The 26345-nt window shown below is 37.1% G+C and overlaps 2 protein-coding genes across 3 annotated transcripts; one reads left to right on the top strand and one right to left on the bottom strand.

Moving 5' to 3' along the window:
- The first annotated feature begins 7 nt into the window (after positions 1-7).
- Positions 8-9561, top strand: sgtb (small glutamine rich tetratricopeptide repeat co-chaperone beta). Its single transcript, XM_042509433.1, is given in 13 exon segments — positions 8-61; positions 2449-2564; positions 2909-3012; positions 4071-4146; positions 4975-5074; positions 6154-6258; positions 6898-7036; positions 7158-7203; positions 7206-7219; positions 7675-7712; positions 7824-7907; positions 8582-8702; positions 8791-9561. Coding segments are annotated over 11 exon segments (918 nt in total). The 5' UTR covers positions 8-61; positions 2449-2464; the 3' UTR covers positions 8694-8702; positions 8791-9561.
- A 782-nt stretch (positions 9562-10343) lies between these two features.
- Positions 10344-24497, bottom strand: trappc13 (trafficking protein particle complex subunit 13). Of its 2 annotated transcripts, XM_042509781.1 has the most exons (13): positions 24360-24497; positions 22796-22864; positions 18771-18870; positions 18587-18671; positions 18359-18486; positions 18181-18253; positions 16052-16096; positions 15593-15610; positions 13045-13178; positions 12757-12955; positions 12562-12662; positions 10919-11066; positions 10345-10642 (listed from the first exon to the last, which is right to left on the bottom strand). In XM_042509781.1, exons 1-13 carry the CDS (start codon positions 24403-24405, stop codon positions 10535-10537), a joined length of 1254 nt encoding a protein of 417 aa, XP_042365715.1. In that variant the 5' UTR covers positions 24406-24497; the 3' UTR covers positions 10345-10534. The 2 variants fall into 2 exon arrangements, with proteins under 2 accessions (XP_042365716.1, XP_042365715.1); XM_042509782.1 differs by lacking the exon at positions 15593-15610 and having other exon boundaries at positions 10344-10642.
- Positions 24498-26345: the final 1848 nt, after the last annotated feature.

The following is a 26345-nucleotide window of genomic DNA, read 5'->3' on the forward strand; positions in this document are numbered from 1 at the left end:
GATCAAAGCCTACAGTGGTCCTCATGACGCGGTAGCGGCAGACAGCTGGATAAGAGCTCAGGTAGGTGGGCGGGGGGGGACACTCAATAGCATCCTTTGACACAATGTTATTTATAAATTGGTTTCATAGTGTTTGGGTGGCATATAAGGTCAGCCTTTTAATTTCCTTCCTCGCGCTCGTTTTGCTGCCTCGTTGACACCGTATTGTGATGTTTTTTTTAGCCAGCATCAAACAAGCTGCACAGTGCGCGAGCCCTGTTGTCCGTTAGCTTTTAAACACCTGCCAGCGTCATTGTTTGTATGCCTAGGAAATGCGTTGTGTTTTTCTTTTAACGCCTGTCTCATGGATTCAAAATGATAAACATATCGTCTACCATTATGGTATTACATCACAGCTTCTGCATCACTGCATTTACGTGTGTCAACACACACACTGAGGGAGGAGTGGCTGTGCCAGCCAGACCTAATGAACGTAACAACGACTGGCATGAGCACGTGAGGGAAATATGAGGCAGTGTATGTATCTGCAAATCCCCCCCGATTCAGCTTACAGTGAATTTGGTGGCCTTGTTTGCCCCTGCTGCTACTAATAGATTTGAAACTGCTTTGCTCAGACAGCCATAATAAAATGCAACAGCCAGCTTTTTGATGGAGCTGTGTTTTTTGTTTTTTGGGGTTTTTTTTTTGTTAGAAACAAGAATCGCTTTTGCTTCCATCCTTTGGTGAGTTGTCTTGGAAACAAAAAGATGCATCCTTTCCCGTATTTTTTCTGATATAGCAGAATAATAACATGGCCAGATTAAACTATTCGCAGGCCCTTGGTTAAAAAAAAAATGCTGCTGAGCCCATACTGTTGTAATTTGATTTAAAACCACTTTATTTAAGAGTATGTCGCATGGGGGCATATGCAGGGCTCCTGGGTATGACGGGCCCATAAAATAAGCAAAAAAATGCAGGCTCTGCATGAGTCGATATCATATGTAAATTCATGAACAAATGCAATTAATTAAAGTACCAAAAATCAATTGAGGTGCAGGGGGCCTCTGGGCAGTTGTCCAGTTAATAATGCAGTTACTGTGTAATAAGTAGATAATAATTAATTACCAAGGACTGTGACTGATAGCTGATTGAGATTTTACAGAATAAATGAGCTGATAACATGTTTTCCCAATCCCCTTCTTGCTTTGAGTAACAGAGTCCTACATGGATGCCCAGTTGGAACACCCACACAGTCCTGATGAAAAAGATTAGCAGGGTGTTTGGCTGTTACACGCTATATAAATAACTCCAAAAGATGTTTTCTTATGATTCAACTAATCTCCCTGAGGTTTAAACGTTTGTTCAAACCTAGACTACTACTCTAAAAGTAAGAAAACACTCAGAAGAGTGAGCACACATGAATCTGTAAGGTTAAACTTTGCCCAAAAACATATATTGCCTTGCCTATATCATGAGAGCCATCTGAAACCGTTTGACTTTTTCAATCACCAAATTTTATTTTAAATGCCACTGAAATATGTGGCACAATTTATTATCAATATATATATTATCTTACAAAACATGACAACTCACTAAATAAAGTATGTATTTACTGTGTATTTAACATTCAGATTTATCTTCATTTAAACATTCAAACACACACACCACAAACACACACACACACACACACACTGTAACCGACTAGTTGTGCAGACTAGCAAAGTCTCGTCTAGTCGACTTGTCACGCACATCACTAGTTTTCAAAAGCTTTGATACAAGAGGTATCATGAATTCATGTTGCTCAAAATAAATAAATGGTCATATGACGAATGAATTTGAATTTAGCAGGGCCTGTATTTATTTACGGCCTGCAAAAGCGGTCTTTGTTAATGTTATACTTACAAGCTAGGGGTGAAGCATGAGTTTCATTTCTATTATGATATAAATACACATTTTGCTGCTGTTGAAAAGCATGATGCACTAAAACCAAAAACATCCAGCAGGTTCCAGTTTACAAATCGTGGGAGAATGGACAGACTGGTTAAAGCAAACGTCAATATTGGAATGAAAGTAGAAAGAAAAACTGGTATTGATGATGTGTCGGGAATCTGCGAGTTTATTACTAGAGACAGTTTCTGCTTACCACCCGTTAGATAAAAAACATCTAAATAGTTCTCTGAGAATATATACTTTTCTGCAACTGCATGGGTTTAAATTGCCCTTTTCTTCACACTCCAGTTAATTTGATGGCATATAAACTAATGCATGTATTTATCACAAAAACTTGTGACTTGATTATTTTTAATGGTGAGCGATTACAAATCCTGTATTAATTCATCATGAGTCATGGATCAGTAATTAGGCATGTGTGTTTTTTTCATCCTTATATAAAGTGTCACCCCGTGAATAATATAATCATTTTTGTGTGGGCGCCTTTCTGTCTCTCTCCAAACAACTTCCTGTGTGCAGCAGTTTCTGGGTAAAAATGGCAGTGGAGAAGCGTCTGGCATTCTCTATTGTGCAGTTCCTACGAGATCAAACACATTGCGGTGCTTTGAATTCTGATGAGCAGGAGAGCCTTGAAGGTAGGCCAACTCACCGTGTGCTCATACCTTTCCAAATGTGGGACACTCTCTGCACTTGTCCTGTCCGTTTTTTAGTGTACTAATATATATGTTCTTATCTTACTGTCCTGGTAAAGGGAGAATAAAGAGGTGCAGGTTTTATCCTCAAAAAGGATCACAAGAAACAAGTATTTGCGGTGGCGTGTTTGGTCCTATATGGAAAGGACAGTTTCAATATCTCACTCTGAGTGTGCAGCCAAGCTGTGACTCACCGTAATTTCACTCTAAGACCAATTGTTTGGCTGCTGTAATCTTAAAATCTCACGAGTGTTATTTGTCTCACCAACATTATTCTGTCTCTGCAGTTGCGATACAGTGTTTGGAGACCACCTTTAAGATCAGCTCCAGCGACTGCCATCTTGCTGTGCCGCAGCCTCTGACTGAGATATTTCTCAATTCCCTGCTTAAGGTTGGTAGAGCCAATTTTTTAAAGGGACAGTTTGCCCCCAAATAAAAAAATACATATTTATCTTCCTATGTGTAGTTCTCTTTATCAGTCTAGATTGTTTTGCTGTGAGTTGCAGAATCTTGGAGATATTAGCTGTAAAGATGTCTGCTTTCCCTAAAATAAGATGGAACTAGATGGCACTCAGCTTGTGGTACTCAAAGTGCCAAAAAAATACTTCTAGAAAACTCAACAGCAATGTCTTTTTGTAGAAGTCATGACCCAGTTACTCAAGATAATCCATAGACCTTGTTGTGAGCAGATTTATGTGGGAACTATTTTCTTTCTTCTGAAGTAACTTGCTAACTGAATCATTACATCTACTGTTAGCCAACATTAAAGCTCAGCTGAGGAGGACACCATTAATGTTTATATCTTGTGCTGTCGGCCTCTTGCACATGAGTATATGCACACCTCCTTCTGTGTGGGGATACAGCTGGTGGGTGTAGTTAGGTAAAAAGAAAATAGTTCCTACATGAAACTACTCACAACAAGGTCTGTGGATTATTTTGAGTAACCAGGTTGTGATTTCAAAAGTATTTTTTTGAGGATTTGAGCTCCACAAGCGGAGTGCCATCTATTTCCATTATGTTAACAAGAAGGCAGACATCTCTACGACTGATATCTCCAACACTTGGCAACTCACAATTCAAACAATCAAAACTACCTAGATTGACAAATAACACTACAGGTAAAAGGAAAAAAAAAGTTTTTTATTTTGGGGTGAACTGTCCCTTTAACATATGACGATAGCTTATCCACAGTCAGCACTCTAAACCTTTCTCGCAGCAGACATTTTGACCTTCTGATTCCATTAAGTGTGCCAGTGCATGCTGGCGGAGCTGGCATTGATTATTGGCGCGGCTAGAATAGAACCACCCTTAATGATATTAGTTACATCTGTGCTGTTCCTTCTGTCAAGTCAAACTGTCTGCCACAATAACGGCTTTTTGTTAGGTACAAAGTCATTCAAAGTTCATTTCATATGAAAGTAATGACTCTTGTATTTTGCATTTACTCAGAATGACAATATAACCATACCAGAGAGCTCCCCGTCTCCAGAGGACATCGAACGAGCAGAGCAGCTTAAGAATGAAGGTAATGTTTAAAACTCTTCATTCTAACTCTAATTCATTAAGTCTGATACTTGTGTCTTCCCCTGCAGCATCACGTACCTGTAGTACTTAAAGCAATATCATCAATATGCTTTTTCACAAAATGTTCATAAGTGTTCGGACAGAGAACTCAAGCACAGGGAGAAAAGAGGAGTGATCAACAGCACAAGAACTAATACATGCAGCATCAGGTGTGCTTCAAATGTGTTTCGTTCAGCAGTGTATTGAATTATTTTACTATTCATCATTGCTCATGCTTGGACTATTAAATCAGATGGAGAAGGTTAATTTTGTGCACTGCTTATTCAATAGTGTGTGATTTTTAGTCGGCAGTATACACTATGATAGTCAAAACTGTTTTTAAAAGTGGTTTATTTTAGTGGAAAAACTGACCTCATCTGTGAGACATGATTGCAGTATAATCCATTTGTGTAAATTTTAGAACTGCCTTTCAAACACTTGTCCATATGAAAGCTAAAACAGTGACACCATGCGCTTAAGGAATAACACATGTAGCCACTTATAGTTACACCTGACATATTCATCTTTTGTATTTCCATATATTTTATGTATAACACCAAAAATGGTAAAGACAGGAACTGAATGCCTCTAAACTAAATTCTGTTTGTCATGCCAGTAATCTTTACCATAGCCCTGAATAGATCTTAATACAAAAATCAGTCATTAAGTTAATAATAGCCCGTCTGCCCAAAATGGAAATGTCAGCACCACATTCATTAGAAAAGTCTTTGTTGTAACCACAGCCTTTCCATGTGTAAACTCTGCGAACAATTCCATATTTTATTATAAGGGAACAACCACATGAAGGAAGAGAACTACAGATGTGCAGTGGAGTGTTACACAAAGGCCATAGACCTGGACCTACGAAATGCTGTGTACTACTGCAACAGGTATCTACAACAAGCATTCAACATGATTTCATTGTTTTGTTATTCAGAGTGTGTCTATGATTGAGAGACTGTCTACACTCTGCTCTCAACAAAGAGATGGCTCATAGCCAGGGCCTGGTAGCTAACTGTGCTAACAGTGCTAACAATGGCAACAGTGCTGACACAGCAAATAGTGTGACCCAGAGGGAACCAGAGGGAGGTTGCTATGCCTAACTGAAAACACCTTCCTGGTGATAACCCTCAATTGGTCAGAGTAACCAGTTGGATACACACACTGGAATCCCATGCACTAACATGCACGCACGCACGGCTGGAAGGTCTACCACAATAAAAAACAGCGTTAACCTGGCTTAAATCTCTTTTCAGAAGGCCATTACTGAACTGTAATCTTTAAATAGCAAATAGCTGTTTGCTGCTATATTAATGCTTGGAATATCATATAAAGGAATACTTTGTCAGCAAAATGGCCATCTATTTATCAATAACATTCGTTTACATACTCTCACACAACTTGAGCAGTACAAACCAAGTCTCATTTATCTAGTTTTATGCTCAGTACTTGTCAAACACATGCAAAAAACTTAATAATGTAAGACATGCCAGAACAAACAGCCTCATACACAGATGAGCGGCATGCCTGCTGCCCAGGCATTCATGTACATTTGAACTCTGCTGAAACTCATGCACATGCCCACCCACCCTCTTAGTGTGCACTACATGTAGGTGGAAATATTTTTTATTGTAAAGTTTCAGCAAAAATACATGCGTTTGGGAAGTACAAAGCATACGACTGGATAAGTGAGACTTAGCACTGCACGAGTTGTGTGAGAGTTTGTAAACTGATGTTTTGAGGGAGTTTTGCTGTTGTTAAATATCTGTGCACCATGTACTTCAGTTCATGAAAAGTCTTCTCAATTCACCATGGAAGCATGCAAGAAAATAAAAGTTTTCGTCTCAAAGTCAACATAACACTCAGTGAGATTTGTAATTGATACAAATGGTCGTTTTGTGGGTGAAGTGGTCCTTTAACCAAGCCAGTGATGAAAGTAACACGGGGGTTTGAATTTAACCTCCTTTAGGGCTGCAGCTCACAGTAAACTGGGGAATTATACAGAGGCAACCGGTGACTGCGAGAGAGCCATTGGGATTGATCCCACCTACAGCAAAGCATATGGGAGAATGGGGTGAGTTTAACCCTTTACAACCTGGTACGACATCAGTTATCAGATGATATCAGGCTTTATCAGAAGCCTCTCACAAGCTTCTAAACCTGAGCAAATTGGATTTTTTTCAAAAACATGGGAAAGAAGGCAATGACCAACTTGGCAAGAAGTGTCCCACAAATGACAAGAAATAATTAAAAAGGGAAGAAGAAGATTACCTGAAATGTATTTCAAAAGAGGGTGAAGAATTATTAGAAAATGATTTAAAAAAGAGGGAAAAATGTCCAGAGAAATATATTCATAATCATTATTCAAAAAAAAAGTCACAGGAAAAATGTATAAAATGTATATATATATATATATATAAATGTAAATGTATATAAAATATATATATTTTTTCATTTTTCAAGTCATTTTCTTGTTTTTGTTTTTTACCTTACTTTTTTGCTCATTTTCAGGTAATTTTTGTGCAACTTTTTCTTGCTATTTTTTACAGGCATGTGCTGTTCAGTTCCTCATTGCCTTCTCCCTGTGATTTTGAAATAAATTAAAATGAATTTGCTCAGCTTTTTAAGCGTGAATCATCTGTAATTTGTAAATAACCCATCCAATAATATTACACCAGAGATTAAATCACATCCTTTTAATTTGTGGCTGCAGTTTGGCTTTGACAGCAATGAACAAGTATCCAGAGGCAATTTCCTACTTCAAGAAAGCTTTAGTATTAGACCCCGAGAATGACACTTACAAATCCAACCTGAAGATCGCCGAGCAGAAGCAGAAAGAAGCAACAAGCCCGGTAAGTAAAAGCTGCACTACTTTTCCCGTTTTGTTATGTAACATACTGTATATCCCATAAAGCTCACTTATATCACAGAGCCATGCTTATGCTGAACTGTGTCTATGAATGTGTGCCACAGATAGCAGCTGGACTGGGATTTGACATGGCTAGTTTAATCAACAACCCGCCTTCATCAGCATGGTAAGCATCCTAATGTATGCACTGTACAGAAATAACTGGCTGTGTAAGAGAGGTTATACTGCTGTTCAGGAAATCTACCATTTGTCCAGGAGACAGGTGTCTCATGCTTGTTTCGTCTCTGGCAAGGTTACACCAGATATTTTCCCTAATTAGTCCCATAAGTGACAGTTAGCCCGTTAATCAACCGAGTTATTGTCTAATGGAGAGGACCGTGTCTGAGCCCAAAGAGTCCTGACTCATTTAACAATGACACATGGGAATGTCTGCCAGGCCAAGAACGCTTCTACGGGCATGCCAGAGTACTACTGCAACAATGACAACATACGTCTTAATCGGATAGCTGTGTATGCTAGATACTAGATGCAAGATAGCTTTTCCCACATAAGATTACCAGTATATCAGAAATGAATTGTCCATTTAAAACGTTAATGAACAACACAGATTTCTGTTTACAGGCTGCGAGCGTGATGCAGAACCAGCAAGTGCAACAGCTGTGAGTGTTAAAATGAATGCATTGCATTTAAGGTTGTTTTAAAGGGTTAAGTGCAAAATGCAGTTTGAAAACAAGCTTTGACTCGCTGTCCCTGTGTCACTGTGCGGTCAGTATGTCAGGAATGATGTCCAATGCGGTCGGGGGTCCTGCAGCAGGAGTGGGCGGACTGTCAGACATTTCCAGCTTGATTGAAGCGTAAGTACACCTGACTTAGAATTAAATGGTTTAAAGGGACAGTCTGATTACTCATTTCAGAGTTTTATATAGGAGTTATACATGTTTAAAGAGAAAGTTCACCCCAAATCAAAAATACATATTTTACATCTACCCTGCAGTGCTTTTTATCAATCTAGGTTTTTTGTTTGAGATGCAGGAGGAGTGTTAGAGATATCAGCTGTAGAGATGTCTGCCTTCTCTCCAGTATAATGGAACTAGATGGCACCTGGCTTGTGGTGCCACTTCTGCTGACCTAAAACGTCACGCAAACGTCACAACACGGCACTCGGGTATCATTGAAACTTCCCACTCGTAATTATGATTTTGGAGTGCCATTCATGTGCTCGTAACTGGTAAACTTGTTAGGAACACGTGAAGGCAGCATTAACTACCATCAAAACCGACGTACATTTTCAAATCGCTGACCCCCAAACAGACATATTTTAAAACAGTGCCTCTTTTTGCTGTTTGTGATTTAGTACCAACTTGTATTGTGCTGTAAATGACCACAGTTTGAGGAGATAAGATCATTCTCTATCCGTTTGCTGCATATTAAAAAAAACAGAACTATTTCTCATCTCGCTTTGTGTGAGCCATTGCTCTGGAAGAAAGCAATTCAGCAGGTAAACAGGGTTATCTCCTCTCTCTGTCAGGGGACAACAGTTTGCGCAGCAGATCCAGCAGCAGAACCCCGAGCTGATCGAGCAGTTAAGAAACCACATCCGGAGCCGCTCCTTCAGCGGCAGCGCCGAGGAGCACTCATGATCTACTCAGGTGTTTATATGTTTTAAAATCAGTCGATATTGTTTAAAACCTCAATATATATAACATTAACTTGTTTTTTTATTTTTTATAATTTCAGTGTCACATTTTTTTCCAAGGAAGGGCAACCATATGGCGCGATTACAATCTCTACACCCATTTCTTGAAATCAAATCCCCGGCAGAGCTGGACCGAAGAGACAAGGATGGGGCTGAAGGCACTTTACTGTGACTAAAGACTCTGAGGCGGAGAGACGAGGGGACCAGAGACTGGACCATGACTAGAAGCATCCCACACATGTAGGGCAAAACATATTGTGAACACCTAATCCTAAAAAGAGCCAAGAACTCATTCAGCCTACTGAGGGAACATGAGTACATTCTTTTTGTGCTTTTACATTCTGTAGAGATCGTGTTTTATATGTGCTGAAAATACTGCCCTCGTCATGTTATGAGTTAAGGATCTTTCTGTCTAGTCATGATACATAGAGGGTGAGGGAGGAATGTACTTTTACGGCATTGCAGGGAACATTTCAGCTTTTTCTCACACAATAACCGTGACACATCAGGTTTCTATCGCATCTTGTTTCATATTATTTTTGTAGACATACTTCTTTCTTGGCAACACGTCGGACTCACTGCTTTTCAACAAGTACTACTTAACTTTTGATTAAGACAACCATGTAATTGTATAGCAGTGTTTGCAGCCTGCATTCTGTTGTTATTGCACTTTAAAAAATAAATATCCCCCATTTAAACCTATTTAATTGTTCATAAGCTAGTAACAGAGTATTCAGAGTGTTCATTTTGCATGCTCTTAAATCTGGTATTTGAGATCAGATGCTTTATGGAAACAAATAGGTATGCTAGGGCAGCACAATGTTTTGTCTAAAACATGTGAATAAATGTCTTGAAGTTGAGCAGCTGCTCACACTCATGCTTCTGCCTTTGTGTCATTATTATATGAAAGATGTCTGTGTTAATTCAAGGTATTTTTTCTGGGCAAACCAGACTTTTTTTGTGGGAAATACTAATAAATATGTATTTAGAATAATAATCACTACAGCTAAAAAAAACATCACTTACATAGGTTGCACCCTGACCTTCCCACAGTAGAAGAAGGGGCAGACACTATGAATGACATAAGCTTTATGGAAAAAATCACTCTCACTTAATTTACTTTTAATTAAGACTTTTTAAATGGAGAAATTCACAGAGATATGGTCAAAATGGGTCCCCATGAAACAGACACAATCACATTTTAGAGATCTAACACACTGAAACAAAAACTCCCAAATCCAACTTCACTGATATGAGGGATTGTCCCCCTTATTGCTGCATGAAAATAATGTTTGTTGATCTAGTTGCATTAATCTTTTTAAAAAATGCTCGATTATCCCACTTCAAAGGTGCTGAATATTTTATAATCATTATTTTTTCTCATTCTACATATACTAATATTCCATACATCTCTGTTCAATGGTTTCACAAAAGTAGGTTATTATCCTCCTTTTAAAGTTTTTTATTTTTGTCTTTTATACATATATATTTATCCTATTTTATCCTAGAATACCTAATATTCTTGTTATCTCTGGAGCATTTTTGAAGACAAAATCCATCATGGATGCTGCAAAAGAAGTTTTTGAAAAGTGATGAAAGATTACAGAGATTTTATTAACATTTATGGACATTTACATTATTATTTTCAAAGAAACTGATTTATATTATTCACAATTCATTTTAAAATACAGTATTATCCCCTCAGGTTGCAAAAAGAGTGAAATGTCAGCCTTCCACTGTTGGTCCATTCATAGCTAAAATGCAAAAAGCTTTTACATAAAACGTCTAGCACTCGTTGCTCGTATACGGGCACACCACACACACTTGTGCAATGTCATCATATTCATACGTCCTCTTCAGAAATGTATCTGTGAGTCTCAATCCAGAAATACTCTGAAACAAAGAGGTGAGGAATGTTAGTAAGCAAAAAACAGTACAATGATATCAACTAGCAGTTTTCCTAAAAGTGTGGATCCTACCTCTGCTATTTGGATTTTAGCAACTCATATTGTTAAATTATGTTGTATATTCCTAACTTGGACATGTTTAACTATATTGTGTTCCTTTTTATCTTAATGTTGTTTGTCTTAATTATTGTACATACTGTGTCTTCGTACTGTATTTTTTAGATTACAGATGAAAATTAGCTCCCCAGCTAACTCAAATTACCTGCAGACCCTGGACGGATGAGAGGAGGATGAGGGGCAGAGAGAGGAAGGCTCCAGGACTGAGTTTCCCCAGCTGGCGCCCTGATACACCACACCAGTGGATGGACCTGGTGTTACACATCTCCAGCACCAGGTCCATAGTTCTTTCACTACAACACAAAGGACACGGACGAGCTGATCTTCGTGCTGTTGGCTCATGCTTGTAATTCAATGACTTACTCATATGTGAACGGGAAAGCTCAGATCTTCTGATGTGGGATTGTATGAGGTACTCATCCATAGTCAGCGTTGTACACACAGAAGATGTTGTGTGGCACACTCCTAATCTGAAGAAGCAGGAAGGAGCACTGACATGGAAACTAAGAAATGTCCTGCTGTGGACGAGGGCAGCGGCAAAACTAATTTTAGTTACCTGAAAATGACCCACCTAAGAACAATTATGATCAGTTTAAGCGTATGCTTTATTGAGAGTATTTTCACCCTTTTAACATTCCATCAGACATCCTTTTTTCAACGGGGAAGCCCTTTTAAATCTTTATTCCCGAGCTATGCTCTTTTCAAAGCTACGAGACACCATTGAGAAAAACATGAATTCTAGCTCATTAAACACAGGAGCTGCTGGTCTACTACTGCCTCTTTTTTTGGTTTGTTTTGAGTTATTGTGTAACTTTGGTTAGTCCAAACTAATGATTTTAAACACCAAAGTCACACAATAATACAAACTAATTAACTGATCCAGGCAGCAGTAAATCAGCAGCTCCTGTGTTCAGCGTTGTTAAATCACTGATTTTTTCAATGGAGTCTGGCTTTGAAGAGAGCAATCTAGCAGCTTCAGTTCCCCATCGGAAATCACTGTCTGACAGCAGGGTAATGCTGTGGAAATAATCTAAATATAAACTATTCTAAATTTAACATGCATTTGAACTTGAGCAACCCCTTGAAAGTAAGAGAACTGAACATCTGTCCCTTCAGTCGTATGAGATATATATATAACATAACATATTCATTTATTTATTTATTATTTTTAATTGTCAGTGTGCTGTGCATTTTGGTCCCCAGATTTTACTGCCAAGTCAGCACTCTTGACTTGACACTATTCTTTGGTACAGCAAATACACCAGCAGCAGCATGGAGGGCTCGAGCTATTGATATGATATATGTTGAAAAAAATGTTGTTGCACATCTCTGATCCATTGCTGGCACAGTTAGCTTGTTAACTACATTATGCAAATGTCATGCCTTCTAAACAACCCGTTGTGCCCGTTCAAATGTTATAACTTGATATGGAAAAAGACAAGAAAAAGAATCTTAAAATGTTTGTTTTGAACAGTAAAATCTGATTTGACTGGCATAATTTTAAGTCGGAGCCTAAGCCTTAATTTTAAGGCCTAGCACTTTTTTTTTTAGGTCGCTAAAATAGGTTTTGCTGCTCATCCCCATCAGAGGCAGTAGATAGCTTAGCTTCCATAGCAGACTTCTGCCTTCTTTTCCAAACTGGGCGTGTGCTGACCGACATCTACTGTATGTAATACACTGACAATAGACAGAATAGGCACCTCATACAACCCCACTTCAAAAAGTCCAAACTATCCCTTTCATGATTGAATATTACTAAAGGTTATCTGTTGGACTGAAGATTTTTACCTGCAGTTGGTGATTTTACAGATAATGTCAAAAGGTTCTTCAAGATTAACAGTGTCGGGAATCATCTCCAAAGACAGCCTGATGTCTCCATACCCTGGAGCCTGGGGGACACAAGAAAAAACCATAACAAAAATAAACAAAACAAAAAAAAAAAAGGTTTGATATCTCACATGTGAATAAAAAGAATCCTAATACCATTCTTTGCAGCTGACTGGTCTGTAGCCTCCCCCTCTCCCCAAGATTGGTTTTCCATACGATGTCCAGCTTGCCGATCACCGTCACACCCTTGATGACGCCGGCCTTCTCTGCGTACTCTGGCTTTGGCTTCAGGCAGTACAGGTACTGCCGCGTGTCCATGGGCTGCAGGTAGGACATTTTCCCAAATGTGGACTCTCTGGTAGTAAAAAGTGACAAATGAGTGTAAAAGCTGACATAAAATACATCAACAAGAAGGAATATAAAGGTAAACTAAAGTGTTTGTACCCGTCCTCTCCACTGGCGACCGTGTTGAGCTCTGTGACATTGTACATCATGGAGGGCTCTAGAGAGACCTTCTCCATGAACATTGGTGAGGTGGTGATGTTCTGGATCTGAGCCTCCAGGAACACTTCATCTGTCTGGAGCAGAGAAGCCAAGAGTCACTAACTAATATTTGATATTCACAATTAAGCACAATGACATCATCTCCAAGGCCAACTGAGCAACACATCAACTTTATCTTTAGGAATTAAGGAGGGTTAGGCTGGTGTAAAATCCTACTGCCTTCAAGGATTGGTTCGAACTTTTTCAAGTCAGTCTTATTCACATGACCATATGAGCATTGCAAGTTGTTGTAATTTTCCTCCTGTACATATTGGATGTGAGGGAATACTTTCCTAACTAGTTTTAAAGGGTCAGCTCACCCAAAAATCAAAAATATATATTTTTCCTCTTACCTGTTATTTACCAGTCTAGATTGTTTTGGTGTAAGTGGCAGTGTTGGAGATATCAGCAGAGATGTCTGCCTCCTCTCCAATATAAGTTATTTAGACATTTAATCAATGCAAATGATGTTTCAGTATATTGTATTAGAAAAAAAACCTCAGACATCCTCTAAAATGATTGCATTGGAATTGGCTCATTTTGTTATCCTTGTCGCAGAGGATCAGGGGAAAAAAACATGTCTGGGAAATCAAAAAGGGGAAATTTTGCAACTTTGGAAAATACCCACTTGATTAGACCAACTCAGACTGCTGAAGCCTTTTCTCAATTTTCAACTGTGCTTTTATACAAAAAAGGACTGTGGCTTTCGGCCCCCATCACGTTCCACTGGATTTTTTTAAGGCTGGTATGACTGGGACGAAAGACCAAAAACAGCTGTAACTCTTTTAATGTTCATATGAGCATGTGAGTAATGCTTTGACACAGACTTGAGAAAAATGTGAGCCTCCCCTTTGAGCTACTCTTAGGTGATGTGAGAGTCATGTAATAAATGACATTTATCAAACCAGACTCAGAGGACAAACATTAAACGTATATTAATCACATAAAGTGAAGTCTATTTTGTTTGCTCAGTGCACCTTTGAGGACACTGTTAGTGCAGGTGCTGATCAGCAGAGTGTACAGGAGAGGTTGAACAGTGACGGATTTTTACCAAACGACAAGTCATTCAAAGCTGTCTCTCAAACATCAACTAGTTTTGTGTTTTTAACCAATCAGATTATATCCAGCAGCCATGTCAGCTGCATCAGAGACTTTAACAGGAGCTGAATTACTGTTCTGCTCTGAGCTTGTTCGTTGTGGAACAGATTTACAAATTACTTATTCAATTGCTTTTTCAAAAATATGACTAATATATCTAAATGTATGTAAATGCCAATGTCACCACCGCAAAGCAGATATATATATATATATGTATATATATATATATCCTTTATGCAGTTTTTAATTGTGTGAGACTAAACTAAATTTGTGTACTTTGATATAAAATAATACCAATATTTCAATTTCACTACATTTATTACTGATAACATTACAACTGCTAATGGCCATATGGACAATGTGTTTATCAGTAATAAACGCAGTTACTGATATGAAAAAGTCACTGATATTAAAAAGTAAAGCAACTTAATTGTACAGCACAATAATGATACAATTAGACCATTATATGGCTTTTTCCATTTAAAAAAATATCTAATTACAGCTGTCTGAAAGATAAGTGGTTTTGGCACCTTACATGCTTTGACATGCTGTTGATGTTTGATAGTTGATGTTTTGGAAAAGTAACACTCAGCGGTCTTCACAAATCAAACTTTCAAACTTTCAGTGCAACCTCTTCTGTACAGTAAGATACAATGAGAGAGAAGGAGAGATTAGTTCATGCCTTGCAATTCGTAACATACCATGAACCATTCTGAATGAGGTTAATGTTAAATCACAGAGCTGAGCATCTCTGGTCCATGCAAAGCCATTCCATCTGACACCTCACATTATATTACATCTAATCAAATATATTTCATTAACTCCGTAACAATTACGACCCACTGGTAAATGATTGGAAAAAGAGGGTAATTTGGGTTTCATAGTCACTGCTGCATCGCACCTTCAACCCAGCAATAAAGAATTAAAAATTAAAAAGCCTCATTATTCATGTTGAAAATGTTCCATCTTTACCAATAGAAAATGTAAAATCATAATGCATTCTTATAAATCCCCCATGACGATAAACCGTATAATCAATGCACTCCCCACCCGCCACAATTTAACACCGCAAACTTCAATTCAAAAGTCAAAGCCCTGTATAGGATGAGTTTGCAAGAAAGCATGAGCGTCCAAAGAAAGGGCAACAGAAAAATAATGGAAAGTTCACGTCAGGGTGTTAAATTAATGTAGCCACTTGTTTATCTTTAGCAGGCGTTTTATTATCCTATACTGCTTTCCATTCTTTTACTTTGCACCTTTCTATTGGCCCCAGAAAGACAAAGTTTGCTGCACCAAAAAAGGGATTAAAGAGAAGCTAATGTTCAGCGATGAGAACAGAAGGAACAATTACCACAGAACTGAGGTCACTCTAATGGAGAAAATAAAATACAAGACAATAATAAACAAATGAAGTTACATGCCAAAGATGATGATAATGAATATTTGCATACCGCTAATATAAAAAAGCTACTGGTATGAAAATGAAAAAGGAAAAAGCTTGTTGCCTCGGAGGAAAACACTTCATCTCCAGCTCTTAAAACAGTGTTGTTGGTTTGTTTTTGTTAAAAGTTTCTGGAGGTCAAAGGGTTTTCCTGGAGACGTTTTTTATACTAACTGCCCCTATTAGCACATGGAAATGTTCCTAACTATGAAATGAAATATGATATGAAGCATTTTGTTTATGCTACGGTAGGAACTTGCATGTCATACAATACAGTTCTTCTATTTGCAGGACGTGGTGAGAGATTCGAGTGCACAGAGACTGGCTGTTGACACTTTATATTGATTTCATGCGGGTAGATGAACTTACCTCTGCATTGTAGAACTTTGTCTTGACATCCAGTGGCTTCAAAACCTGATTGAAAATAGATTGCAAACTGAACGCCGGCGTTTTCTCACACTGTATCTCCATTCCGCAAAATAAAATGACTACTCAGACCGCAACTCTTCCTCTCAGAAAAGGAAGAAATTCAAATCTGAGAGCTAATACAGGTTGTAGGGAAAATGTTGTAACAGGAAAGAAGGGAAGCGGGTTACGATGAATGTGCAAACTGAGAGCCCAAGAGTGAAACACACCAAATCCACAGCTGAGGTGCTGATTGCTCTGTTGTGGACCTGTGACATTTCTCAGGTCTCCTTCAGAGTCACACAGGAGTTCACCGCTGTCATCTAATGAGAACGCTGCAGAGCTCCACAATAACAGTTACCAGATTGCCGACCCCCATATGAGCCAGTCTGCAGCTTTAGATCCTCAGGTGGGGCCCTTTCAAAAGTCAAGGCTTAAATCTAAAGGTGGCCCTCTTTTTGCCATCAGGGCCCCTCGGCTTTGGAACGACCTCCCTGAGGAGATAAGGCTGGCAGAATCAGTGACTTCTTTAAATCACTTCTTAAAATCCAGTTTTATAGACTAGCTTTTATGTGATGTTGTCAATTTTAATTAATCTTTTTTAGTTTGTCTTTTAATTTATTCTTTTATTCTGTGTTGATCATGTTTTAATTCTATTATTAGTGCTAATATTTCTGTTTAGTGCTATTTTGTATTGACTCTAGTTGGCATAGGTTGTTATTGTTATTTTTATTTTGTGATTTTTTCTGTCTTGTTTAATTCTACTTTAAATCTTGTCTGGCCTCAGTTCAGCAGTATCCTCTGGCTCTTATAGTTATGTTGCCTCTGCAAGAAACCTTCTAGTTTGCCTTGTTTATCAAAGCACTTTGTAAGCTCTGTTTGTAAAAGTGCTATTTAAATAAAGTCATTATTATTATTATTATTATTTTTAATATTATCTTTTACCATAAATAAATAGGGATAACAGGTGTTAATAAGAGGAGGATGCAATAGCTGGCACAGCCACTGACAGGCTGATGTACCGGCATTTGTGAGATTAATGCTGCCAACTGAGAGATCCTTATAAAACTTTTCAACACCACGTATTATGTTCTGACAAATGAGGAGCCCAATACATCCATACATGATATGCTGGATCTTTAAATAAAGGACAGATCTGATCTGGTGTGACTGACAGGCTATAGGCAGGATCGGGCATGCAGGAGATATATGATGCTAGAAAACCTGAATTCAGTATTTGAGAAGCTGACATGGTAAACATTATATTGTTTGCTGTTGATGGCACTGTATTTATGGATGTACTGCATCTAACGGCATCAACAGCTGATCATCTGCACCCAGCTGTTATTGCCCCAATCCCTTCCATCACAAACACTGTACATTAATGCTGAACGCCTGAAACCAGAGACAGCGTCACAGCTATTTTTGCAATTTTTAACTTGCCACCACATTTCATAAAACATTTTTTTTTTTAAATCACCTAAAAGAAGTGCAACATGCATTGTAATATTTTCGAAAAACTGCCATGAAACCAGGATTTCGGCCGCAGTAATCACCAACACAGCCCACAAAATCCTGGAGGGACTGCACAGTGTTGATACTCAAGCATGATGTTCTGTTTAATTTAGAGTTAAACAGCTTTTTAAAATGTTAAATCTCAGCCATCTACATTTGGTTAACATCTGTTCTATCAACTTTTTAGCTGAAGTTACAGTAACACTTCATAGAAGAATGTCCAAACTTAGTATGTTACTGTATGTAAGTAGTTCTTTTCATCATTATTATTATGATATCTGGTGCCTATCAACCTCTAAGCAACCATTCAGGTATATTTTAAACTAAAAAAACATGCTGATGTTTTACATGTTTAATCTTTATAAAAACAATTAGCCACCTCATATGTGACTAGTCTTTATTAGTGACAACAAATGATTTGATATTTGATCAAAAGGCTGTGAATAAAATTATACTGTAAATTGATCTCAAACCCACTTAAAGTCTCTGAGGACAATGAAGTTTAGCCTCTTTTTTTTTTTTAATGTATGTCATACTTTCGTAGTTAGTGTTGAGCCCTGCACTTTAAAATCACTTACCTGGAACTTGAAGAACTTCCGAAAATAGAGCTTCTCTCCGTACTGAGTGGTGTAACTGACTGCACAAACTAAGCTGGATATGGAGGAGACGAAAGAGATTTTTAGCACCAAAACAAATGAAATAGCTCTTACAAGAATGAAGTGAAGGGAGTGTAAATACTGGGGGGAAAACACTCACATGTGCGTTCCAATTTCTTTAACTTCATGGTGGATAACATCATCGATGCAGCATTCAGGTTTGAGCTCTGAGACTGCGGAGTTTGACGCTGACAGGTTGAGCCTCTGTGAGCTGGTCTGTAGATCGGCCTGCAGACGAACACATCACACAGCAGCACAGCTGTAGGTGATACAAGAGTGTACAGTGTGTAATAAATGTTGGACAGTTATTTTTCTATTTTTATAGTACCTTGACTAGAATGTCCTTCACAACTTGATTGCTGTCATTGTGCACACTTATGTAACTGGAGAAGGTCTCACCAAGGAAAATATTTCTGAGAGACATGGAAAAGTCAAATCTTTATACCTGAAAACAAAGATTTACTACACAAAAAAAGTATGGTTGTTTTATTTTCTGACAGCTGATTTCTTACCCAAAGTTCTGTGGTAATGTGAGCATCTCTCCCAGCATTAAAGCCTCTGCTCCTTTGATGGTGGACGGGTCCTCCCTCATGAGCTGTCCAAACAAATCCCCTATATAGACAAAAACACAAAACTATGTGTAATATATGTGTACAAAATTTGTGTTGCAATGTTGCAGCAAATATCTTTGGGCCAAGAAGAACCTGTATCGACAGCAAAACAAACATTAGTCACCTATTTTCACTGTTTAACTTCGGCATCAGACGATGAGGGATCGCAGCTGTTACATCACTCTTTTCAAAGCCAGACACAAAAATAGTAATTTAACATCAATGAACACAGGAGTTTCTTTTCTACCGCTGCCTCAATCAGTCAGCATGTTCTAATTTGTCACTTTGGTATTTAAAAGGGTTAGTTTGGATCCACCAAAGTCACACAAATAGCACAAATTAACTGATCGAGGCAGCGGTCGACCGGCAGCTCTTGTGCTGACCGAGCTTGAACTGCTGCTTCCAACATGCAACCTTACAGCTAAACTGCGGGAATTCAACATAAAAATTAACATCCGTTTCATTTAAGTCTTTGCCAAACGAGCTCACACAATGCTGATTAAGGAAAATCTTTCTGTATTTCTTAGCATAACAGAGTTTTGCATCTGTGGAGACTTTCCTGCCCAGGTGCACCGAAAGTGATGTGTTTTTTATGTCAATCATCCAGAGCTTAAGGAGGGAAAGATTTATTTATTTTACATTCAATCTGTTTCTTTTTTCTGCTGTTTTTTTGTTTTGTTTTTTTTTCCCATATGCTATGTAGTAGACACCTAAGCCGACAGTACTCAAGAAAAAAGAAAAACAAGGAAGGAGGGAGAGACCTTAGCGACAGAGGAGCATTTAGGAGTGTGGCGGAAAATGCTAAAAAGCATCCAAGAAAAGTTTCTTGTGTGGATGCTCCAGATAAAAACAAAACAAAACAAAGGATTAAAATAAAAAACACATCTACAGCGTTTCTATAATTACTCTCACTACACGAGGAAATAGATGAAGGGTTCACACTTCAGCTTTAAGATCTTAGAAGCTGGTTACAATATGAGACACAGCTGCTGTCCCATTACAGTAGTGCGGTGCTAACTACATTTCAACTTCACTTTATTTCCATTAACTGCCAAAATCACAGTCAGTGCTAACCCATGTCTGTATGTATAGATATATGAGATGTAGACTCAGTTTAGACGCAGTAGCATTTGATATGAGTGTTAAAGTATTCTGTGCACCCCGGGAGGATCACACACAGAAAATCAGGAGCTTTGAAGATCCGGTTTCAAAGCCATCTGAACCAAAGGGGTTTTTACAGGGCTCAAATTTCTGTCAAACACGTGGGTCACATATATCTCACGCTGTGATCAACTCACTAATACTACTATTACTACAATTATGACTCCTATTCATACATCTACCTCTATTATTCACGGCAATAATAATAATAGTTTTTATTACACTATATAGATATTCTGCACATGCTTGTGAATGTTGGGGGTGGGAGGGGGCAAACTGGTTTAAGGATGTGGGAATGACTGTGCCCTGATAATTTTATTGCTGCAATTTTGCAAAAATGTATCATTTATCATGATTAGTTGGGTTGGGGTATAGGGATGACAATGTTAGTAAAATTTTATGACCTGATGTTTTGTACTCTATTTACATCAGATTCTGTCATTGATTTATTTGTTTCACCTACCTGCCCAGGGACTATGGATGCAAAATAGCAATTCTTTCTCCTTGTTTTATATAAAGTTAATGTTTTATTGTGCACTGTCCCTGTCTGAATAAAATTACATTACATTACATAAGTCATCAGTCAGCTCCAGAGTTAAAGGTGCCACATGATAGCAGAAATAGAACTGGTTTTATGTTTCCGTCACATTCAGCTAATTCATTTTTGTGTGCTTTAAGATAAGTCGTTGCTACTCTTGTATAAATAGCGATCCTACCTGGAAGTGTCACAGTGATTTATGTTTTGTGAGGAGTTCAGTTACCAGCAGCAAATACATTTCTCTGTGCTGTGCTGTGCTCCACAAGAGGAGGAAACAAACACTGAAAGGCTCAGCAGGCCTGCCATCTAAATGTGGGAGAGTGAGCTGAGACTGGAAGGCTATAATACAGATGGTTTACATGATGGAGGCGAGGTCATGAGGTTCAGCCTCTATCTATTTGGCAACACCTGAGGTTGCACAATATCCTCATGGCTCCATTCTTCACACATGTTCACCATCTGTCTATAATTTTGTCATCATCATTGTCCATAATGTGATTTTATAATGTCGCTCTGTTCTGTACACACGACATCTACTGCATGTCTCTGTGTCCAGGAGAAGGAATCACTCCTCTTCTGTTCTTCCTGAGGTTTCTTCCATCTTTCCTTATCTAACACTCTAAGGCACTCTTTTTAAGCTTTATGATTTTTAACTTATGACAAGTGAAGCTTTACTAAATTTCATCAGACTGTGTGAGTAATGACAATAAAGTTCATTCATCCATACTCAACTAGCTTTGACCAGAGGCCACTTTTGCAAAATGAAGCGAGGCCAGGGGTCAGTTACAAAAACAATTTAGGACCAGTAGTCTTCATCAGTATTCGTTTGATGACACTCATGAACACTTCTGGTTGAAACACATTTGTTGTGTGGCTGCCACAGGCCCAGAATTAAAGACATCTAAAAAGGACATTACTTCGCGCTGACAGTCAGTTATGTCGCTTTTTGTGTCGTGCACCTGGAAGAGTTTTTCAGTTGCGTTTGGGAGTGTGCTCTTTTTTTCCTTGTGTCAGTTAAAAACAATTATGATTTATTAGGGGTGCTGGGAAAAAATCTTTTGTATAGTATTATGGTATAATACTACAATATTTTGTGTCTCATCAACATCACTGATAATTTATCACATATACTTCATTATGATATGATTCAATTAAAAACATGAATAATGCAGCCACAGCAAGCGTTAGCTGTTGGCTGAAAGTTACATTTTGGGAGCAGAAAAAAGCAGAAGCAAAAACTGGAAGCTAGACATCAACTTAAGCCTGGCAATCTTAGTCCTTACGTTGCTTCCCTTTGTGCACATTATTATGAAATGGTGATATAAACTTCTCAAATTGAAACATTCATATTATGAGTTAACATTGGTGTTGTGAAGCTATTTTATGAAGTCTGTTAATGTCTCTATCTCAGTCATGGATTGAATTCACTGGAACAGAACGTGAGTGAAAAGCCTGGGAAGTTTGGCGGGGGTTTTGTTGTTGTATGTGCTTGTAAGAACTCACAGTCGCTTGTCTGAAAGATACCAAAATAGATTTCTTGTTGCTGTCATACTAAGACTTTGACTGACTCTCTGCACTCGACAGAACAAAGACAAGAGCACAAAAACAAACGGCAAAATGACACTACAGACGGTCGACTGTTATACAAACGTTCATGTTTTCTTTTTCTCCCGAGCCCTATTCAAGATGATAAAGGACACTAAGAGGATAAAAGTGATATTATTAACAAAGTGGTTCAGCTGTTAGCACTGTTGACTCACAGCAAAATGCTCCAGGGTTGAGATTGCAGATTGTAGAGATTGCTTACTCTAAACATGTCTGCTTAGGTTTCCAATATGTGCTCCGATTTCCTCCCACAGTGCCAAGACATGCCAGTTACTTGATCTCATAATGAACATAAAAATGACTATTCACCAGATGAGCTTATGTAACCAAACTATGAAAATATTTTGGTTAGATTTTTAAGTTGTTTTATGAGTATTTTTCAAAGTCTTACATCACATGTGCTGGCTGCTACTGCTGCATTTAATCAAAAATAGCATAATGACTGATAATTAACTGAAGCTGATTCGTTGACAATGTCAAAATGCTCTTCATCTTATCTTACACGGGTATCATACCTTCTGTTGTAGTGGCAAGAAACATAATTTTGGTCTAAAACATCTCTTCTGCTATAGCTCTATTAAACAAAGAATAAAATTGATTTTAAGACGCTAAACAGGCTTACCTGGCAGATCTCGATCTTCACATGTCACTGGCAAGTTTGTGAAGAGTGTCGGTTTTGTTAACCGCATCACTGCAAAGTAAAGCAACATATGTTAGTGACTAGGCCCACAAGTAGGTTAGGTATTATAGTGATATTTCTGTGTTTTCTAAGTAATCTGTACCACTCAGTTGAGCATATCCTAATGCCAATAATTTCAGTATTTGTTAGCAATTGTCCTATCATGCCCAGAGAGAGCATGCAGGTTTTCAATCCAACGTAAGACTACAACAGGTCAAAATCTACTGTAGACATTTATAGTTACTACTAGTGAAGTTTCTGTTAAAAATAAAAAACATAATAATAATAATAATAATAATAATAATAAATATAAGCTTTACTTATGTAACACATTTCATAGTCCAAAGTGCAGAATCATATGAAAATAAACAGTAACAATGAAGAAAAAGCAAATATAGCTACAACAATCCATAAGACAGAAACAGACAAACAAAAACAGAATTCAGCAAAACTTTTACAATGATGCCTGCAGAATTAGCCCAAAATGAAACCCAAATTGGAAAAGTAGGTCATTTAGGTTCATATGATATAATGCAGTGTATAATAGTACATAAAATTGTCTCCACAGTTAAAAATTACAACATTAAAATGTTTTAACATGTTTTTGTCAACAATGAAACGGGATGTTATAATAGTGAATATCAATATAGTACTTTGAAATAAACCATTCTGCCAAAATGAGTTTTTCTTATGATTGAACATTTTGAGTACATTTTTCAGATAGTATATTTGTACTCTTATTAAGGTAACATTTTGAATTGTACGGTTTTATTTGTGAATGAGTATTTTTTGGATATGATATTATGATTATGACTTTCACTAAAGTAAAGAATCTGGGTACTTCTTATACCTTACATTTATGGTCAAACAGGGCAATTTTAGCAGCAGTCAACTTACAACAACAAAAAAACGACACGTTTAGGCACTAGATCCATATTGTCAACATTGTGTTTAGGCTCAGTATTTACTTAATCTTAAATTGAAGTCATATGAACAACGTTTACTGGGCACAAAGTTATCAAAAAGATAATCAAGTTTATCAGCCAAGTAGCATTATTCCATAGTCAGTGGCTCTCCACGTACTTAAACATAGAAAAAAGAAGAGATTACAGATAAATATTGGCATAAAAACTCAAAGTCAACAAAGCCAGTTAATTTTTCAGGGCGTAATTCACTCATCAGGAAACTGACGTTGCTTTTCTTAACTAAATAAGCTAACAACACAACAGCGATAGCTAATTGTTACCATGGTAGTTATTCTTGTTACACAGTGTCCTTTAATTTAGGCTTTGAAGTCCATTAACAACAAGAAAATCATTCTATGAAGCCACAACTGTCACAAACACTCTTTGCTCGCATACTCAAACCTTAAAGTTTATTATTATCAGCTAGCGCTGTTAGCATCAACAAGGGACAACAACCCAGCGCACTGAAACGTTTAACGCGCTTTTCACCGAAAATAACGTCAAACAAACACTGTTTGTGCTGCTGTGGGGACAATAAATACCTTTTAATGCGAGTAGGTGTTCCTGTTTCGCTTGGTTTACGTCCATTTTGACAAACTAAAATATCTTATCGGGGTGAAGCTAGCTCCTATGCTAGCCGGTTTGTTGTGTGACAGGCTAGCTAGTGAACTTTGACCTGACGGGAAGTGCTTCTTCTTCTTCTTCTTTGTCTTTTAATATGAGACGCTGTTAAGATTTAATGCTTCCTCTTACAGTCTGGAAGAGGTACTGCAACAACAAACAATTGCCATTTTCTGTTCTTTTTTTCTTTTTCTTTTCTTTTTTTCCCCCCCAAATCTCTCTCTTTGTTAAGAGAATTCTACACCAGGTGTGTTTAACCCATTAACGGTCACATTAAGAAATGCATTTTCAAAAAATTATATACCCTTATAGATCATAGCTCATCGTTAACAAAATGCACCAATTTATTATAAAAAAAAATCCTTGTATAATGCATTTTAAAATATGCAAACGTCAATGTTATTTGATAGAAATCTGAAAATAAAAGTAACTTCATACAATAAACATATAAAAATAAATAAACAAAATTAAGAGATACAAATAAAAATTAAGAATCAAGTAAAAAGAAAATATCAGTATAAAATATATGGTAAAAAAGTTAATGTTATATAATAAAAATCTGAAAATGAAAGTAATTTCATAAAATAAACAAACTAAAAATAAATACAAAAAATAAACAAATAAGAATTGAGACAAAAAAAAATAAAAATCTGTTTTAAATGTATGGTAGATAACAAAGTTAATTTAATACAATGAAAATAGAACAGAACAGATTACAGTATAGTCAAAATACTAAAATTCATTGCACAGAAACATCTATATAAAATGAAATTGAGTTTTGCTAAATTTTTAGAAACTGATCACAAAAAATGCCAACCACATGGTTAAAATGCTTGTTAAAGGGTTAAGCCATCTATTTACTGATTTGTTTATTTATTGTTTGACTGATTGAAAATAGAAAGTGAGTTTGTCAGCATTGTCAAAGACAGATTCTTCATTATTTCTATTAACATTTGTAATATTCATGAGAACATAACAGCCTGTCAGACTGTAAATAGTGCAGGTATCTCGAAAACATTATTCAGACTGTCCCAATGTGTGACAAAAAAAACTAAAATGTTCAATGCATATTATCTTGCTGTCCTTATTATTGCTGGAATTGAAGTTATCACTGCATGTGTTGCTTTACACACAGCCTATATGAATCTAATCTACATGGTACATCATCCTAAAGAGAGGTACTGCTGCTCTAGGCTGATCTCTGGTGGGCCTGTAACATATTACAACACATATCAACAATGTAGTAATAATAATAATAATAATAATAATAATAATAATAATAATAATAATAATAATAATAATAATAATAATAATAGTAATATATAATAATAAGAATAGTAATAATAATAATAATAATAATAAGTAATATAATAAAGATGATAATAAGAATAATAATAATTGTGGTGGTGTAGTCATGTGTTAATGGCATCCTGGCTGGTTCTGGTAATCCATGGTTTCTGGCTGTGGAATGATTCAAACTGTAGTTTTGGATATAAATACAAACTAACTTTATAACTGATAAAAGCTTTTTTCACTGAGTCTGTCATAATTCTATTGGTCATGTGAATAATTCTGTTGTTTATTGTTAAAGCTAAGTTTAGCTGTGTAAAAAAGAAGAAAAATGGTTCACCAGTTGCTGCTTTAATGTCAGCTATCATAAGTTAACTTTATAGAGGAACACATAATCAATGAAATATGTAAAAAAAAATCCATCTGCCTTCAATGCTGCAAATTGCAAGAACCCCAGGAAAACTGACTCTTTTAAAAGAACTTCAAACATCATTATAACAAAAATGGAAAGTTAATCACAAAACAAAAACAAGGTTTTCTTACATCTTTGTAAACATTTTAATCAGTAAAATGGAATGCAGCTTTCATGTGGTGCCTCTCCATGGCACGTTGCACCC

The sequence above is a fragment of the Plectropomus leopardus genome, chromosome 20 (genome assembly GCF_008729295.1).
Source record: "Plectropomus leopardus isolate mb chromosome 20, YSFRI_Pleo_2.0, whole genome shotgun sequence".
Lineage (NCBI taxonomy): Eukaryota > Metazoa > Chordata > Actinopteri > Perciformes > Serranidae > Plectropomus > Plectropomus leopardus.

Coding starts and splice junctions, on each gene's coding strand:
- trappc13 (XM_042509781.1), bottom strand. CDS start 24,405: ATGGACGTAAACCAAGCGAAACAGGAACACCTACTCGCATTAAAAG. Junction 12,663..12,756: donor CCAGTCAGCTGCAAAGAATG/GTATTAGGATTC, acceptor TGTGTCCCCCAG/GCTCCAGGGTATGGAGACAT. Junction 11,067..12,561: donor TGTAAAATCACCAACTGCAG/GTAAAAATCTTC, acceptor TTTGTGTTGTAG/TGAAAGAACTATGGACCTGG.